This window comes from Oryzias melastigma, linkage group LG4 (genome assembly GCF_002922805.2).
Source record: "Oryzias melastigma strain HK-1 linkage group LG4, ASM292280v2, whole genome shotgun sequence".
Taxonomy (NCBI): Eukaryota; Metazoa; Chordata; class Actinopteri; order Beloniformes; family Adrianichthyidae; genus Oryzias; species Oryzias melastigma.
The window spans coordinates 13,322,317-13,341,616 of record NC_050515.1 but is presented as its reverse complement, the minus strand read 5'-3'; the positions used below and the strand labels follow the sequence as shown (position 1 = coordinate 13,341,616).

Sequence of the window (19,300 nt, the reverse complement as noted above, 5' to 3'; positions counted from 1 at the left end):
AGCTCCAGTGTTTTTGTTCTTTGATTTACTGTAACTTTTCAAGTGGTAACACGATCAACGTCATTCCAGTAAATTTCCTCCAAAATTTACTGGAATGACACTGATCGTGTTAACGGTGGAAAAGTTACAGTATGTTAACGATTTTGTGTTTAAGCGTCAGGGTTAAAGGTTACAGACCCCTGCTCTAAATCCTCCAGAGAAATCAGCAGAATTCAAACAAATGTTTGTTTTTTTCAGTGCTGGTGCATTCAGGTGCTTTTCTCTAACTCATGTATATTCATTGCATTGCTTTAACCACTCAGCGAGAAATGATAACACCTTAAAAGCATGCAAAGTCTGTGTTTTTTTCCCATGTTTTGAGCCTGAAATTAAGTACATTTTCCCCAAAAGTTAGATAAGAAAAGCAACAACTTGCACACACACACATGCTTAAAAGAAGAGCATTTTTTATGTCTCTGTTTAGAAAACAACATTCATTAGATGAAGCTATAAGCATTCCTAACATTATCTTATGTGAGGTTTACTTAAATCCCTCTTGTTTTAAGCTTCCTCCTGTGAAATGACTGAAAATTTATCTGCGTCTTTCAGCTCCCTAACACTGCTTTCCCTGCAGTGCTTGCTGCTGATTACCTGAGAGAGGTGTGTTCAGTCAGTCAGAATATGGAATCACAGTCAGCTAATCAGCAGCAAGCAGAGCAGGGAGACCTGGTAGAGAGTGGCATCTGGAGGACCAGAGGTCGGGCATCCCTGCTCTATGAACAAAGACTAAGTTCTTCTCTATAAGGGTTTTTTTTAAACATTTTCTTTCTGGAGCTTAAATTGTAGTAAATTATATGACAAAAAACTTGCATTTTAACTAAAGACGATTTTTAAAAAGCATCACCTGCAGAGAGCAGAGATTAAAAGAGCATTCAAACACAGTTAGATGTGGATTTTGGCTTTTTCAACAAAAGAAGCCTTTTGATTGCTTCCCATCTGGAGTGCGATGACACTGTCATGAAAGCAGGGCTGGAAAATCTCTCTTGAGGGGGTAGTGTGTGCAGCGAGGAGGTCTCCTGCACAGCAACCTCTCCTGGAAGTGCTCCAAGCTCGTGTTCTCTCACCAGTGCGCGTGAGGATGCAGCACCAAGACGCATCTGCAGACGTGCCAGCTCAATCAGAGTTGAACAAGACGCCGCCTGTGCATCAGTTCACTATCATAAAGTTAAAAAAAAACGTCCTGGCGGTCCCTGACAGCGAGGCTGCAACGAACAGGAGACTTTTGTGGAAAGTGGGTCAGGAATCTGCAGCTTCACGCAGAAAGGATATCTTTATTTGGCATGGATTTAGGGACGTAAACACAGAGCGGCGTCATGTGTGAACTGATTGCAATCATATGTGCGTCTTCTTTAAATAGAAACGCGCGGTGGTTCCGTGGATCAAACACATGCTCGGAAGTCATTGCAAAGTTAACTGTTTTCTCCCCGACAGCTAGAGAGATATTTCTGCTTTCCAACTTACCCCATGCTCCGAGGGTCTGCTGGTGTTGGGACTAAATCCACACACGAACTCTTTCTGGATTCCTTCCTGAATCACACAAGTTCCTCTCGGAAAATCCTTTTTACATTTCTAAAAGGAAAAGGGAGGAAAAAAATCACTTCCGACTCCGGAATCCCGTTTCCCCTCCAGTATTCCTCTTCTCTCAAGTCAGTTGTTGCACTCCAGACAGCCCGCCGTCCTTTGTCCGCGGGTTTCCTCGCCGAGTAACGCCGCGGATCTGCCGTCTCCGTGCGTAATTACGCACAGCGAACGTTTGGCTCAGATCTGCGTGCTGGACAGACGGGGGACTGTCGATGAAATAAAGAAAGAAAGAAAAAAACGAGCAGCACACAGCTCCCGGCTCAGACCTCCTCCAGAACTTAGGCGCTGTGTTCCCCTCCCACCTCTGAGCCAGATCGCTCTGGGATCCCATTCAAGCATTCTCACGGGGGCCAGGGCGCCCTTTGGCGCCCCCGGTGGACTTAATGCGAATGGCATGTCAACATTTTCGGATTTCAGAAAAATTCCGGATTACATGGAAAAATTCTTCAGACATACATGTAAGTTTAATAATAAAACACAATATCTTCCACAACTCATACAATATTTAAATTCTATTTAAAAAATAGTATAAAATTCCACCAACAAAAAGGTTCTCAAGGCTATTGAAATCTGTCATTTAAAATCAACCCCCCCCTGGCTGTTACATATTGTCTCTGTAAAGTACATTGTTTCTCATGTTGCGCACTTGCATTTTGTTCAATTAAGTTATTATTATTTTTTTTTAATCACTAAGACGACAACGATAAAACGATAAAAAACAGCCATTTGGGTTTGTTTCTTACTGAAAAAAAAGTGGAAGCCACAAATTCCCACTTTCCTGTTTAGAAAAACAAATTTTAATTGGTTTTGTAATAAAACATCTATAAAATCAGCATTTTAATTTTTTTACAATAATTATGTTATATTTTTCTATGTACAACTTATTTGACTTTAATTGCAGTACCTACAAGTTATTTTTAAAATAAACATACCCTAATAAGTTTGTCAAATACGATCCTCCTGCTACAGCCGATTTACTTGAGATAAAAATGTAAGAAAGTCGATCAATTCTCTATCATTGGGACTTTGGTGCACCTTCATCCTTTTTCTCCTGTCACTATTGAATGTAAACATGACAATATTGATTTAAAACCCACAAGGGGTGTAACAGTTAATCAATTAATCGATTTATATTCCTACAGTCCGACCAGATTTATCTGTCTGGAGAAAGTTACAAACAGAATTGAATCAATCAATTGTTTCAAAATGAGATAAATTGATAATCGTTATTGGAAAATACCATTTGGATTGAAGCATGGTAAGTTTATTTATGTGTTTGTACACATATTTAATATAACTTGATATTCTTGAAAGGAATCTGGAAAACTTCACCTGATCTGTTCAGCAGCAGGTATTTATCTCTGAGTCACACTGGCTGAACTTTTGGCTAAAGATGTCCTGGGTCGATTTTAGGTCAGTGAATCAGATTGTTCAAAATGAATCAATATTGACTATGAATTGCAACGGCAACTAAAAATTATAATATTAACAAACCATTGTTAAAATAAGTCGTTGAACCACTAGAATCCACCATTTTTATCTATACATGTAAATGCAAATGTTTCGCTTTAGAACTTCAGCTACATATTGTTGTTCAGCAATAGATCGAAAAAATGTTTAAACTTTATAAAAAATTAAACTACAGTGACAGTAGATTAACCTTCACTTTGTTCAGTTATCTGATATTTTTAAAATACAAACATGAATGACGAAACTGAAACAAATAAACAGCAAAACTACACATGAATTATTTATTTAAATATTTAACTTATTTTTTCAAAGCCAAAGAGACTCAATACAGAGATAAAAGAGCCTCAGGTTGACCTTGTTCAAGACAGTGTCTGTGCAAATCTGAGACTTTAACAGTAATAACAATTCTAAACCATCTGTAAAACAAAGTTTGAGTCAGGCAATGATCAACACAAACGTTTGTTACATTTATTTTATTCAAACAAAATATTGGTAAAAAAAAAATATTGGAAGACTTTTTAAAAAAATCACAACTTAAATACTTATTTATGTATCCTAGCAAGTATCCGTTTAACAAAATGACATTAAAAGATCACACATTCCTGCACAAAGCCTGCTTTGAAGCATGTCTCTTTTATAATGAAGAAAGCGTCAGTTTTGTTTGAAATGTTCATCAAGGACTGTCAGTAAACTGTAAAGATGAAGCATCTTTCAGTAGAACTTTCTTGCAGGTTTCTGTTGTTTTTTTGGGTCCTTATTTTCTTAAATATCATCATATTTATGTGAAATACGGTTGTGGTTTTGTACATATGTTGAGTCTTTTGAAGCACAAAAACGTCACTTTTCTTAATGTTTTTCACTCTTGCACAGATGAGATTTCAGAAATGTTAAAAAATAAAAACCTAAACAGACATTAGTTAGACTTTACTTCTAATTTAAAATTTCTATTTATTTGCTGCAAAACAAGCTGAAGACGTGGTGGAAGAGCACTGACGGTCACTGGTCTGCTACGGCGATGCAGCTGACTGCTCCTCTGTGCTGCAGAGAGGCAGCAGGGAACATTGGATCTCTGTCTCGCATGCAAACAACCTCTGTGCTTATTGGAAACAACACTTCACAGTCTGAGGTAATTTCTAGCACAGCTGGACAGAACGGACTGAATCTTCAGCCACACGGGGCCTTAATCAGCTCTGGCACACCGGTGTCCAGACACAGACGGCTTCTCTTGGAAGACTTTCCCTGCTCCGAACTCATACATCACGGGTTTAATCTCATTATTTCATTATTTTATTTTCATTTCAAGATGCAGATGTGACTACAAAAGCTGAGCACAAATTGAGTTTTTGTTTATAACAAAGCCAGATTTTAAGCAAAAATGAAAGATTAGATTTTCAAGCTGCAAATCTTTGGTAGATCATTTCCTGAAGCCTGAAATCCATAAATGTCAAAAAAGCATCTTCTAATCTTCTCTGAGGATGTCATCCGTTTTTCTTTTCTGTCTTTAAATTTTGCCTTTAGCGTGTAAAGGTGTTGTTTTTTTTAAATTATCTTTTTGTTGTTTTCTGCCTGTCGCGCCTGTTTGAAAAGCCTTGGAGCTTTGTCTGGCGCAGAGGTTTCCACACAACCCTGTGATAAACAAGAGTGACACTTCACTGAAAACCATTTTTGACTGATAATATTAGTTGTAAAGTTTTTCATAAAACAAAATTCTGCAGTTGCTCCCTGATATTGATGCCCTGCTAAATCCAAAAAGGCTGAAATACAACTATTACAGAATGTCTTTGTCTACCAAATCATAAACCTGACTTTCAGTTATCTGAAGCTCTTTGAAACTTCTTTTTCAAATAATCTGCTTTTTAAAAACTTCTGACATCCAAGCATGATTCTCACTTGTGCTGTAATTTTTTTGTCAAATCCAAGACGGTAATTTCCTCATACTCGTCTTTGTGTTTGCAGAACACGGATTTAACACCTCCTTTCAAAGACAGCAAAATCTGACGAGAACACTGGAGGGACTGGCTTAAAAGGATTCCTTTTTTAATGGAAGGAGGCAGAAGTAGAGAAAAGAAAAGAAAGTTCCTCTGATGTTTCAATAATGCATCTGCCAAGTTTAAAAAAGGTCAGCTGAAAGAGACTTTTTGATTTGTTGGTGAATTTCAGAGTGAACCTGCGCTGAGACATCAGAGCATCTCTTTCCACAGCTTTCCATCTGGATTTGTCCGTTTGTTAAGGAATCCTAAAGCCAGACTTTTATTCTCTGGTAGTTTAGAAATCTGGTTGATGTCCATTAGCTCGTTACTTGAGTGTTAATCATCAGGAAAATACTGTCAGGCAAAAAACTATTTAATCAGCCACCAATTGTGCAAGTTCTTTAAGAAGAGGGGGGAGGTCTGTAATTTTCATTATAGGCATAACTATGAGAGACAAAGTGAGAAAAAAAATCTAGAAAATCACACCGTCTTATTTTAAAATAATTTATTTATAAATTAGGGTGGAAAATAAGTATTTGAAATCTTGCTTGTTTGTAGGTGACCAAATACTTATTTTCCTCCATTCGCAAATAAAGTATTTAAAAATCAGTCAATAGAGTTTTCTGGATTTTTCCTCATTTTTTCTGTCATAGTTGAGGTATGTCTATGATGAAAATTACAGACCTCTCTCATCTTTTTAAGTGGGAGAACTTGCAAAATTGGTGGTTGACTAAATACTTTCATGCCCCAATGTACAAACACTTTGGTTTAATTTATTTTCTATACTGTTAAAAGACAATTCATGTTTCCATCCATTCATTTGCGGGTTGCTGGAGCCTATCCTAGCTATTGAGCAAAAGTCGAGGACAGCTTGGATGGGTCAAAATTTGTCACAGGATGAATGACTCTTCCTGTCAAATGTAACCTAATGGATTCTTTATTTTAATTTTTAATTATCTTAATGGACAATACCATTGTCTATGTTGTTTATCACACAACTTAATCACTAAAATGACTTAAAAATGTCTGAAATAATAAATGACATTTCCATAGCATTAGGAGACATTGGAGTTTAGCCTTAAACATTATCACACAATGACCAACCAGAAAAAGAAGTCACAGATTGTTCATTCTTTGTAAATCCAAACAAACTAGAGAGAAAAAAGTTTTTCATCAAGCAAAAAGCTACTATAAGTCTCTTTGTGGCCACTTTGACTGTTCTGTCTTTTTTCTTTTCTTTTTGGTCAAAATGAGCAATGAAAAATGTCCAGACTGAGACTGAGACCTGAGCTTTAAATCCATGCAGAACAGCTGGGAATGAACAGAAGGCGGCAAATCCCTGACAGTGAGTGAGCGCATCAGTCACCATCTGAATACAGAATGATGACAGAAGATCAGAAATCACTCGCTGTATGACTTAGAAACTTACCAGAAAAATGAAACCGTTTCAGTTGATTTCTGTTTGCAGCATTGTTGTGCACAAACCACAGAGTGAAACAGACCGTAAAATAGGAAAATAGGACTTCTTATTTGTCCGCCACATTGATAAAATTAAATATTTTTATTGATCTGAAACTCTGTGTCACCGTTTCACTTATCTTTGAGAGGCGGAATTTCACACTTGATGTTGTCTAAATTGAATAAAAAACACTCTTGGGGTTAAAACATAGAAAAAAATAAAACAAATTAAAAAAACTGATGGAAAATTTGCAACAGAAAACAGTCAGATGTCAAAAAGATCTGAGCTTCCACAAACAGACACATCTGTTCTATTAAATTAATTATTCTTTGTGCATTAAATGGGGCTAATTTTGTTTTTAAAAAAATAAAAAATAGATAAAATGAGCAAATATCTTCACTTCACTGTTAGAATTCACTTAAAGCCTAGAAAGACAACAAAGATGATAAGAAAAGTGACATGGAAACGAGCATGGCCTCCAGTCCAAACCTGACTTACAACTATTATACAAAAAAAAAACATTAAATCTTAAAAAAAAAAAAGTAATAATGGTTTGTGCAAAAGAAGCATTTTGTTATTTACTTGTTCAAAAACATTATCTGAACTACCTCTCAGTGACTGTCACATCCGGTTTAATTTTCACTGAACTTCATAAAAAGTTAGAAACTAAGTTTTGAGCTTTAGGATAAATTTGTCATTTAAAAAAAACTGCTGTTGGTGACGCTTTGTGGTTTATTTTAAACTCAGGCAGAAGAGCATTAGACTCACTTTTGACTAGGGATAAAAATAAAACAGAGAAATGTTAAATGCTTACCTTACCGATGTCACCTTCCATTGTTGCTTCAGACAAAGTTGCTATGGAGTGGCTGGGATTGTTTTGCTTTACTGGGAGACCCATCTTTGAATACTAAATCCCGAGGAGTAAAAACTGCTGAAAACAAAATATCCAATGTATTTCATTAGAATAAAGTGACTAAAATAAGACAAAGATAGGAAGGTTGCTTATATGAAAGAAGGAGTTACTCTATCACAGCACACCAAGGCCCAACATTCAGAAAAGCATCAGAAAGTCGACTTCAAAGCAAAATAGTGAATACAGTTGTATCGCTGAGTATCTACTGCATTATTGAATGCAGGAGAAAGAAAAGGAATGGAAGAAAAAGAATATAACTAACCAGCAAATATACAGTAATTTCCGGTGTATGTTTTTTCCCCTTTATAATACATGTTTTGGCTCCTGTGAATTATACTCCAAAATATTCGGTAAACAGTGGCTGGAAGAGTAGGCTACTCAGAAACATGGTGCCCAAAGATGGAAACACCTCCTAAAGTAGTTGACCGTGACTCAGCTACAGATACCGACAGACAAAACAGCGATGACTGATAACAAGTTTGTCTAAAAGAAAAGCTGGAAGAAATTTGGGAGTTGAAGGCAACACGGGTTCTCGTGGTAGTTGGGGGCTGTGACTTCTAAAATGGGGCTTCAGCAGATTCCAAAACATGCAGATAATTTCCAAATAATTAGAATATCATGGAAAAGTTTCCAATTAATCTTTATTTTTACATAAATTGCAGTTCAGGCTCATAAAACGCTTAAAACTCTTGCCCCATTTTACCCGTTCATTAGACTTTCCGCTAATCTGCTTGGACACAGCGCCCTGTGAACAACCAGCCTCCTTAGCTAAGAACATCTTTGTGGCTTTACCCAGACTATAGAGGGGATCAATGATGGTCTGCTGGCTAGTTTTCAAGTCGGAAGTCTTCCTCATATTGAACCAAACTGAGACAAACCTAACAGAACCAATTTAATGACATGTGAGAAATCTGTGTCGGCGCTTTGAGTTTTGTAGATGATTAGTTGATGAAACTCAGCTTTAAAATATTCATGTCCTGCTAAATTTGGTCATATTTCTCTATAGTATTCTAATTTTTTTGAAATTATGTTTTTGTGTTTTATGAGCTGGAATATGTTAAAATAAACAAAATAATACTTAAAATCAAATAAACAGTGGGATCTGAATTTATTTTCTATGGAAGCTCATTTTTTTAATGGTACTATGGAAGTAAATCTGCAGTTTGCCATGCTATTAACACTTTTTGGAAAGGGTCTTTTATATCTGTCTTGAATATATAGTTCCAGAACAGTTTGGATCTCCATGGTTCTGGAAGAAGACTGTCTATGATTCTCTTATTATGCTGTCAATGAAACTCCAGGGAAAACTGAAACATGGCCGGAAGAAAATTTTATCAACATCAATACCACATAAAGTCTATTATGTAAGTTTAACTGCCCAAAATTGCTGTTTTTTTAGTAAAGGAGTTGTCCTTTTTTATCTGTCTCCTTCCATTTCAGGCCTAAAACCCAGTTCTTACCTTAATTCTTTGTCATTCGTCATTATCTTTCTGTAATAACAACAATACTTGTTCGTTAGTTGTGTCTATAGTACTTTTGAAGTTCTTAAATTTGAACCAGCAGGGAGCAGTCGAGCATCTCCGGAATGACGTACGTCATTACGTCATCAATCAGCGACGGTAGAATTTACGTTCACGCACGAGGATGAGAAAAGTTCTTTAACAAATGTGATTTCTGGGCTGTTTTGGCGTTATTTTGTTGAACTAGGTACACCAAGAAGCATCAGAAATGGGAGACTTTCAGTCTTTGGGGTTGTCGAACTGGTTGGTGAAACAATGCAAACATCTGGGGATCGATAAACCCACTCCTGTGCAGGAAAACTGCGTCCCAGCCATCCTCGAAGGTGAGAACACGTCTAATAAAAACTTAGTTGAAAAAACGTTTCTTTGGATATAAGGAAAGCTTAAAAGTAGTCATGTCGTGATTTATTGAGTTGTTAATTAGTCGGTGTTTAATCAGAACGACTATTTTGAGCTCGTGTACTTTGTTTTCAACAGTTAGCTTACACTAACAGGTGTGTTAAAGTTACTTCCTCCATGATGTGAACAAATGCAGATGAAGCAGCTGTGTGTGTCCTCCACACAGGTCGGGACTGTCTGGGCTGTGCCAAGACTGGAAGTGGGAAAACTGCAGCCTTTGTGTTGCCAGTTCTGCAGAAACTGTCAGAAGATCCATATGGAATCTTCTGCTTGGTGCTCACTCCTACCAGGTCAGTGGACAAAGAATAAATGAAAAAAAAAAAAGAATAAACTGTATTATGGGTTTAGGTTCCTATACACAAATCCAATAAAATGAGACAAAAAGAGAAAACAATCAGAAAAATACTAAATAATGATGGCTCGTTTTTTACATTATACTAAAATAAACCTACCATGTCTCAATCCAAATGTTATTTTCCAATTATAATCAATTTATGTCATTTTGAAATGATTTTATTATGATATAGGTCAATTTTATGAACAACTTGCTTCAGACAGATCGATTTGGTTGGATTATTGGAAGATCTCACTTTAAAGCAGATTCACAAACACTAATCAAATAGATTTTTTTAAAGCAGATTAAATAATTCATAATTTCCTAGGACAACTTTGTTCATCATCATTGAAAGACGTGTTGCTTACTCGTATCCGCATTGAATAATTCAACAAGATGAGACATAAAGAGCAGAGAACAATTTACCTTACTTTTTAAAATCAAAATGTTTTAACATTTCAACAGTTTTTCCTCGTCTTGTTCAGCTGTCTTAATTGCTTTAATTAAATGTCTTTCAGGGAGCTGGCCTATCAGATAGCAGAGCAGTTCCGAGTTCTGGGGAAGCCTCTTGGTCTGAAGGAGTGCATAGTTGTTGGTGGAATGGGTAAATATATATATCATTATCAGTTAGAGAGGCCAGTAGGATATCTGAAAGGATGTTTTTTGCATCCTAAAAATCCTTACTGTAGAAATTATTGCTATGAAACTCTGTACATTCAATGAAAAGTTCATTTTAAATTTGTTAATGCTTGGGATTACTTATCTAAATCTATTTATTTTGTGTGACCATCTTGCTCCTCATTGAGGATCACATCTACCTTAAACCAATGCGTTCAAACCCCATAATCCTCTCTGTGTTGTGGACAGACATGGTGACCCAGGCCCTGGAGCTGTCCAACCAGCCGCATGTGGTGGTAGCAACACCGGGCCGACTGGCTGATCACGTCCGCAGCTCCAACACCTTCAGCATGAGCAAGATCAAGTTCCTGGTGAGCTCTGAAAGCAAACTAAAATGGGATCTTTTCTCATCAGTGTGTGAAACGGCCTCTTGTTAAGACGTTTAACTCTATGTTTGTCTTGTAGAAGCAGCAATTTGATCATTTCTGTTCATAATTGCCCTCAAAAACAGATCAAAAACATCAGAGGACTAAGAAGTGAAATATTTCATTTAGTTTTTAAGAAATTCCCAATATGGCGTACAAATTTTAGCTAGATCGTTGACTTAACACCAATTTTCCATCATACTGCATTTTTCCTGAAACATTGAAGGAATATGTTGTTAACTTAAACCTCAAAAGTCAGTCTGTCATTCATCTTAACTCTTTTCATGTGTTTATTTGTCAGATTTTGGACGAGGCCGACCGACTACTGGAACAAGGTTGCACCGACTTCACCAAAGACCTGGAGGAGATCCTCGGGATCCTTCCAGCCAAACGCCAGACGCTGCTGTTCAGCGCCACGCTAACCGACACCCTGCAAGAGCTGAAGAGCATCGCCATGAATAAACCTTTCTTCTGGGAGAGCACCTCAGAGTGAGTGATGGAATTCCTGACACCCATTGTAGTTGGATAATTGTGGATAAGCATGTCATTGAAGCTGTTTAGATTTCTGGAATGAAGATAAACTCTCCTTCATCGCTGTTTTCAGAACACGAACGGTGGAAGAGCTGGACCAGAGATACATCTTGACTCCAGAGAAGGTGAAGGACGCGTACCTGGTTCATCTGATCCAGACTTTCACTGATGAACACGATGACTGGTCCGTCATCATCTTCACCAACACGTGCAAGTGAGATGCTCAAACTCTGCACACATTCAGAGTCAACAACAAAAGAACTTTCAATCCTTCTTAAGTCTGCAGTGTTTTCATTTGTCCGTGGATCGTCCAACATCGGACTAAAACTTTGTTTTTATACTTATACATTTGAATAGTGCACACATTTGTTTAAAAAATATATTTTTTAATTTTCAGTGATGAGAAATGCTCACCTGTTCTTAACCGTTTTGCAGGAACTGTCAGATTCTCACAATGATGCTGCGGGAATTTAACTTCCCCACCATCTCCCTGCACTCCATGATGAAACAGGTAAGTCTGGATTAAAGCACAGTGATGCTGTAGCCATGGCAACCACAGTCACAGGTCAAAGCCAGATCTTAAGGAGCAACTCAGAGAAACTGCTGGGATGAGATTTTTTGAAGAGATAAAGATGAAAGTTTGCTCTTTGTGCTTTCCAGAGACAGCGCTTTGCCAATCTCGCCAAGTTCAAGGCCAGTGTTTATAAAATCCTGATTGCAACAGATGTTGCAGCCAGGTAGGAAAACCCAAAGAGCTTCCATGTTCATCACTTATATTGATTTTTTTTTTCATTAAATGTTCTTCTGTTAACAGTTACTTACTGTTCTGATTTTTAGGGGTTTGGACATCCCTACGGTCCAGGTTGTTATCAACCACAACACCCCAGGTCTTCCCAAAATCTACATCCACAGAGTCGGACGAACAGCGAGAGCGGGTAAGGTCTTACTTTACCCCAGTGTTTTTCAACCTGTGTGCCATTAGAGATCGCCAGGTGTGCCGTGGAAAAGTAATCATTTTCACTGATCTAAAAGCATTTAGTATCACTAGAATATCATTAAAAAAGGCTCAGGTTTCACACAGAGTAGTTTCTGACGCCTTTGTGGAGCTCTTCAAAATAAAAGCACCAGATTTCTCAACATCTTTCGTGTTTTTCAGAAGGAGAGCGAGAAAAACTTTGGACGGTAGCTCCTCCCACACAGAGGGGGAGCATCAGGTCTCCATACACACTTTTGTGGAAGTGTTGAGCGGCGAATTTGATGCTTAAATCGGGTTAGATGTGATGATGTGCTCAGAAGGAGGGGATCTGTGGGACACCTAGTAGATTCCCGCATAAAAAGTGAATGAAATAATGAAGCTCGTAAGTCTGTCTGACATCAGCGTCACTGCTTTTCACTACATCTCCCATGGTTGACGTGTCTTCTGTTAACGGTCATGAAGCACAACAAACGCAAACATCTGTTTAAAAGTTTTCGAATCTTCTGGCTAGATTGAGGGAAAAATTCAATTTCACTCACTGTAGTCATTTTTGAACAAAGTTTAAATATAAGAAATAACAAAAAAAAGAAACAGAATTACAGTTAAATGGTCAATAGACATGTTTCAGCGAAATTTTGAAAATGTAATCTCCCAAAAATAAATAAAACGTTTTTGTTTTGATTTAGAAAAAAAAAAGAAACTTCCCCCTGTTCACAATTTTTGTAGTTACAATTAAACTTTTGAACATGAAGATAATGTAGGTTATGACTAGTATTTTTCAAACATGCTGTGATCATATTTTCATTAAAATTATTTTGCGCAAACAAGAAAAATATAGAAAAAATAAATTACCATTTAGAAAGAATGTCTTTTTATTCGTTTTTGTGAGGTTACATGAAATTGCATTTTAATAAACTGGAGGAAAAAACAACTATCTGGGCAAATTTTCAGTGTGGGAAATTATTGGATAACTTAACTAAATGTTTTGATTTAGTTGAAAAATACACTTGAAAACTATCACAACTTTTAGGAAAAACAGCTGCAATTTCATCTTTTTGTGGCTGAGTTATTACATAAAATGCACACAACATTGTGGAGGGACTACACATCAATACAAACTAGAGTTTTGTTTCTTGTATTTTTGTTTGCTGGTGTGTCTTGTGATTTTTGTTTGAAAAACACTGATTTAACTACATTTTATTTGTTTTTCTTGTTCAAAATCATATGCAATTGTCAAAGTGTTTCCCTCTGTCTGTTCACAGTTGAGCATAGGCAGCGTGTTTCCTGTAAAGTCATTTAAAACATGTTTCACATACTGTGTGCAGAACAATTCAGATTCATATGCAGCACAAAGATGGGATTATTTTATCTTCTGCAGGGAGAAACGGAATATCCATCACCCTGGTGACGCAGTACGACATCCATCTGGTTCATTCCATCGAAGAACAGACAAGTACGTCTGAATGTTTTTACGCCTTAAGCTCGTTAGCAATGGAGTATTGGCTCATATATTACAGGTTAAACTAAACGATAAATTACATTTTTTAATAATAAAAAAAGAAAAAGCATCAAACTGTCTTCATGAAAGCTGGAGTATCCTTGGAATAGTTTATCATTTGCATAGAAGATCAAGCTGTCATTTAAAACCCTTTTTTTCCTGCAGAGACAAAGCTGACAGAATACCCTGTGAAGGAGAAAGAGGTCCACAAGATCCTCACCCAAGTCAACGTCACGCGGCGGGAGTGTGAGATTGTAAGGCTGTTTGTCCTCAATTAATTAATCATCTCGTCTAATATTTAGTCGCTAATTATGATTATTCTTCAAAATAAATGTATTCAAAGTTTTAAACCATTTCTGAGAGAATTCTGTTGTCATTGTGTTGCAGAGACTCGAATCCACAGATTTTGACGAGAAAAAAGAAATTAACAAGAGGAAACAGCTGATTCTGGAGGGAAAGGCAAGTTCACTATTTTAAATGCATCTATTTACTCTGATTAAAGTGAACTTTCTGCTGGCTGCAGCAGAGTCATCAAAAACATGAGGAATGTCATGTAGAGTTCAGATTCATGTCAAAATGCTGCATTTATTACACTCAGTTTTTGAGCTGGAACTCGTTTTTTTATGTTTAACTTCAGTTTTATTTCAAATTTAAATTTTGTGTCACACATATACCGGGCATACTGTATATGGTATAATATGCAGTGAAATTAATTGCACGACTGTCTGACAGTATGAGGATAAAATGGAGTTATCCGACAGTAATTTACAATAAATACTATAGAATTTGAAGAAGTTGGGGTTGTTAACTTTGAACGGAAATCATGCGAGCAAATTTAAAGTGCATAACGTACATTTTTTAAAATAAAATCTGTTTTTCGCCAAACTCGTTTTCATTGTTGTAAACATTACGACATTGAGACAACAAACCCGGCTCACCTCTACTTGTTACAAAAGACGTGTAACAGTCAAATATTTACATTTACACCGATATAAGACAAAAGCATGAATAAAATTATATGAAAACAAGTCATGCAGAAAAAGTCGTTTTGAATAGAATTCAAAATCACGTTGGAATGACGGAAGTACAAATTGATTTTGATCTGCCTACTCCTTTATAAATTGTGAGTTTTTGATTAAACTTTTTTTTTGGTTTGACAGGATCCAGAGTTGGAGGCCAAGAGGAAAGCAGAGCTAGAGAAGATCAGGAAGCAGAAGAAGAAATTTAAGCAGAAAATCCAGGAGACCATTCAAAAGAAACACAAACAGACACAGAAGAAGAAGACGACAGAGCCGACACCACCCTAAAAGTTTTACTTTTGTAAATATATTCATACCTGCAAATAAACATCTCATAAGAGCAAATGAAATTGAAAACTTTTTATTGATTTGGTTTACCGAGGGAATCATCACTGATGATGTTTCACTGCAAATAAGACTTGTTGCAAATATGTATTCACATCACACTGACATTTCTAATCCATCAATTTAATCTTGTTGGATGACAGAATTAGTAATTGGTAATGCAAACCTGAACAACAAATCAACAACGGAATTACTTCTATAATAATCACCGCACAATGCAATCAATTGTGGCTCAGAAGATGGGAACACGTCAAAGCAATGTGATGGGGGGGGTCTTTAAAGCTAGAACATTAGTTTAGTGGAGCAGGCCGATACATTAAAACACAAATGAGATTTCCACAATGTCAACCGAACAAGTCAATTAAAGGTGGAGTCATCTATGTGAAACAGGATTGTCACAAATCTGCAGAAATGAGAAGCAGGTGAGACACATGGAGGACTTACATTCGTACTGTGTTCAGAAAGCGTCTCTCCTTTAAGAGTTACAAAACTACAATCCCTCGGACAGTTTGAGGAAGGTACAAAAGTCTTGGTTGAAGACAGGAAATGGCCCGCGCCGCTTTCCCGTGTTATCGGCAAGTTGCTACAAAAAAGACGGGTTATAGGAAAATGACACAAATGTTCCAAACCCCCACACTGGTTTGCAAACGTGACAGAAGCTAAATCTATTGGGGTTCTGGTTCACAGTTGTCCAAGAAATGTTAGCATCATAGATCTCAAGAGGAACTGAAACAATGCAGGCAAACCGTTATGCACGAGCAGAAACGTCCACCGTCACACCAGCCGGTCTTCACTCCACAGAGAAGGAAGGTGGCTCCGCCTCTCATCCCAGCTCTTAAATAATCGGATCTTTTATGGAAAAGTCCTTTGTCGTCACTATTTGCTGGTTCCAACTACATTCATGCTTGTGCTGCAGCTGTTTCTCTGAAGGTTATAGGCACTAATTCTGGTCATTCATCGCCGCCGCCTGTTGACGGCACCATCTCACATCTTTGATGATTCACTAATTTTCCTTCTGCCTGGTTGTTTGACTGATCAACGACGACTTATAGAAAAACAAAAAAAGACAAAAATAAAGGACTGTTAGGTCCAAACGCCACGCCCTTCACTCTGCCCCAGCCACCTTCCTTTTCCACTTCTTTGTGAATCGACTGCCACATTTTCATCCTCATCCCCCATAATCCTTTGCGTTCCCTGCATGCAGGGACTCGCTCGACAGTCAAGGTGCAAAACATTTAAGCATCCGCCTAAAAGCATACAGCGTGCTACGAAAAAAAAAAGTAAAATAAAAACGACTGAAGCAGAGAATTTACCAGTTTCTGACAGACTGCAATAAGAAAAAAAAAAGGCTAAGCAGAAACATCAAATGACACTTGGATGTTCTCCGCTGGTCATGTTGAGTTCCCCCAACTTGTTTTTTTTTTTGTAGTTTTTTGCAATTTTGTGCTCTGTGATAAGAAAGGTACTCCAGAGAAGAAAAACTGTCCCATGAGGATTGCGATATTGCGGATTCTCATGCCTTGAAAAGGAAAAAAAAAAGTCTGAAATCCACACACCTTTCCACCTCTGACGTGGCCGAAACCACCCCATTGAAGACCTTGTGAATGAGCCAGTGGTTCTCAAGGCAAGTGAAAGGTATTTCAACATCAGACTCAAGCACAGAAACCAGCGTTTTTATTTCCTCTCTCAGAAGGTTTGTCGACCGCTGCTTCCTTCGTAGGCTGCCGAGGAGTCTGGGCCCATTTGAAGATTACTTCCCATGGTTAACCTAATTTTTTTAAAAGTCTTGGATGTCACACGGGCTGATCAGACAACCCACATCCAGCATGGGGATTCCTATTTTTGTCTGTGCTGAATGTTAGAAAGCTTTCCGCAAACGTTTCTGTCCAGGTTTGGAGAAAGAATTCTTCAAATTCCACCTTGATCCTCGTCGGGAGACGAGGAAACTTGACTGAAGCCTTCGCAGAGACTCTGTGTTGGGGGGCATTGTAGCATGGATCATTTTCTTTGGGACTGAACCTCTTTTGGATTCTCAGAGACTTGTTGATCTCTCACGTTTCCCCTCAGCAGCCCGACCAGACGCCGCCATCCTCTCGACCTCCTTCCATCAGTACGCACGGGCATCGGTTCCTGCCTTTCGCTTGTTCACGCGGCCTCTCCTTCCATCTCCCTGCGCATCGGTTAGTGCTCTCTTCTTCTACCCTCTCATTTCGCTCGCTGGTCATTGGTTTGGTTTCGCTATCCCGTCGCTTTCACTTGGTGGTGCTTCGGATGTAGCAGAGGAAAACAGGTATCCATTTTATGTTTTTATTTTTTCCCAGATTTAAAAGCTGATGAACTAAGCTCAGCTCCAGCCTAGCTCCCTTCTTCAGGCAACCTGCCAGATGTAAGACACAGTTTCTTTTGTTTTTTTTTTAAGTTTTAACTAAACATTTATAACAAAAAATTCTTACAATTTAAATATAAATCTATAAATTGTTTAGTCTTTTTCTAAAATCCACTCAGAATCAAATGTGTCACATGACGGTTTGTGACTTACGCTTTAGTACTGTGACAGTCCGGTCACTCCGCCATGCTGGTACGCACGTTCGCCCTGATAGGTCGAGTCCTGGGACAGAGCCACGTCGATTTGAGACTTGAACTCATCACCCAGGTAGCTGTCCTGTACAGGAGAAAACCAACTCCATCATCAATCTGTTTTTTTTTCCCTCTACAAGCATTTAAAACAGATTAAAAATAGAAAAACTGCTTTAAGCACGCGGGTTACCTGAGACAGCTCAGGCTGGGACAGGCCGGGCTGGCTCATCTGAGAGGGCTGGCTCATAGAGATGTAGCCCTGAGTCAGCGGCCCCTGAGAGAAAGACTGGGAGGCCCCATCCTGGCTGGCCTGGCTGTTTGGTCCGTTGACCTGACCGGGACCCTGGTTCCCGATGCCGCGGACCCTCTGCCGCCCGCTGCGCCCGGGCTTTCCTTTCATACCACCACGGCCTTGATGAAAATAGAATATTTGTAACCGTTAGGCAAAACACAAGAATCGGAATGAAGGAATTTTGGTAAATGGCAACAATTAAAAACAGGAAGAAACTTAAGGAACCTTCATAATGGATCTGACACCTTTCCATGTATAAAATGACAAAAACCCTGCCCCCCCTTCTCGATTGCTGAGGGATCAGATCAGGGAGCGGGTGGAACTCCCATCACATTTTCTACGTCACAAATACACTTTTTCCAACAGCATTTTTCTGTTTGCTCACAATTCACAACAATCTGGACAGAAATGCAACTTAAACCTTAATATTTTTTTAATGTAATAAAAATGCAACAAGAGCGTGTTAAAAACCATTTTTCATCTGAGTGGGTCTCTTAAAATTTAGGGCTGGTGTCGCCAATAATTAAGAATCGATTTGATTCAATTTTTTTCTATTCCTTCGATCAACTGAATTAAATTTTATTCAATTCAATTTTGAGTTTACATGGTTTACACATTTGTTTAGAAATGAATTAGTAATCTATATATGTTTTGAAGATTTTCATAATCATACGGTATAGTTCACATACTGTAAAATGTATTAGTGAAATAATAATGAGATTGTTTATAGTTACATGTATTCTCAAAAGGAGAGGCAACAATTGTTCTGCTTCTCCTGGTGGGCGTTTCAGATTAGCCTCTAGGTGGCAATGGCGCTGTAGCTTTACACCTTACTCCAGAAGAAGAAGAAAGTATGAGGGAAAAAAACTGTTTTCAGACCGCAAATAGTTACTTAAAAAACTATTTCCGAAAGAGTTTAGGAATTCACGCCTGTGATTATATAAAGCTGTTCATTTAGTCAGCAATGTATGTTTAGGTCAACAGAGCATTAGCAGTAGTCATCTTATAGGAAATCCCATTAAACGTTAGCATCAAGCTAGTGAACTTTTGTGTTAGATCAATTGATTATTAATCTATTAAGCTTAGATCGATTTTTTCAACCCAGCCCTACTTAAAAAAAAAAAAAACAACAACAAACTGTAGTGTGGAGAAATTTGGAGATTAGCTATTATTTTAGCAACATGCTAACGTTTTTGGCTAATTTGTTATTTACTGGGGTTTTAGGCTAATTCAGAATTCAGTTTCTATTTTAGAAACAGGCTAACTTTTTTGACTAATTTATTTTATTGAGGGATTTTGGCTATTTAGTAATTAAACATTGAGCTAGCTTTTTC

At 37.8% G+C, this 19,300-nt stretch overlaps 3 protein-coding genes across 11 annotated transcripts in view; 1 reads left to right on the top strand and 2 right to left on the bottom strand.

The window, feature by feature from the left end:
* The window catches only part of LOC112150603 (homer protein homolog 3), a 63,232-nt gene extending 54,209 nt beyond the window's left edge, over positions 1–9,023 (bottom strand). For 2 of the 6 annotated variants that reach the window (XM_024279017.1, XM_024279022.1), the window contains exons 1-3: positions 8,893–9,023; positions 7,334–7,450; positions 1,501–1,608 (exon numbers count right to left, since the gene is read on the bottom strand). Coding sequence is in view for 1 of the 6 variants with exons in the window: in XM_024279022.1 (XP_024134790.1) it covers positions 1,501–1,505 (5 nt within the window). In the remaining 5 variants the exon portion in view is untranslated. Of the gene's footprint in view, positions 1–1,500; positions 1,923–7,333; positions 7,451–8,892 lie in introns of those variants that run through there. The other 4 variants (XM_024279018.1, XM_024279019.2, XM_024279020.2 and 1 more) reach the window with 4 other exon arrangements.
* Positions 8,996–15,102, top strand: ddx49 (DEAD (Asp-Glu-Ala-Asp) box polypeptide 49). 2 transcript variants are annotated; one of them, XM_024279005.2, is made up of 14 exons: positions 8,996–9,051; positions 9,140–9,275; positions 9,518–9,641; positions 10,204–10,289; positions 10,553–10,674; positions 11,030–11,217; positions 11,333–11,473; positions 11,695–11,770; positions 11,920–11,996; positions 12,097–12,194; positions 13,614–13,688; positions 13,899–13,987; positions 14,121–14,192; positions 14,894–15,102. In XM_024279005.2, the coding sequence occupies exons 2-14, from the start codon at positions 9,161–9,163 to the stop codon at positions 15,038–15,040; spliced, it is 1,410 nt and encodes a 469-aa protein (XP_024134773.1). In that variant the 5' UTR covers positions 8,996–9,051; positions 9,140–9,160; the 3' UTR covers positions 15,041–15,102. The 2 variants fall into 2 exon arrangements, with proteins under 2 accessions (XP_024134773.1, XP_024134772.1); XM_024279004.2 differs by having other exon boundaries at positions 9,010–9,275.
* upf1 (UPF1 RNA helicase and ATPase) overlaps positions 11,375–19,300 on the bottom strand; it is an 18,782-nt gene continuing 10,856 nt past the window's right edge. Inside the window, exons 22-24 of one of the 3 annotated variants that reach the window (XM_036211540.1) lie at positions 17,865–18,085; positions 17,637–17,759; positions 11,375–11,489 (exon numbers count right to left, since the gene is read on the bottom strand). In XM_036211540.1, coding sequence (XP_036067433.1) covers positions 17,640–17,759; positions 17,865–18,085 — 341 coding nt within the window. In that variant the 3' untranslated portion in view covers positions 11,375–11,489; positions 17,637–17,639. Of the gene's footprint in view, positions 11,490–15,097; positions 17,475–17,636; positions 17,760–17,864; positions 18,086–19,300 lie in introns of those variants that run through there. The other 2 variants (XM_024278995.2, XM_024278994.2) reach the window with 2 other exon arrangements.

Coding starts and splice junctions, on each gene's coding strand:
- ddx49 (XM_024279005.2), top strand. CDS start 9,161: ATGGGAGACTTTCAGTCTTTGGGGTTGTCGAACTGGTTGGTGAAACAA. Junction 12,195..13,613: donor CGGACGAACAGCGAGAGCGG/GTAAGGTCTTAC, acceptor TATCTTCTGCAG/GGAGAAACGGAATATCCATC. Junction 13,988..14,120: donor CGCGGCGGGAGTGTGAGATT/GTAAGGCTGTTT, acceptor ATTGTGTTGCAG/AGACTCGAATCCACAGATTT.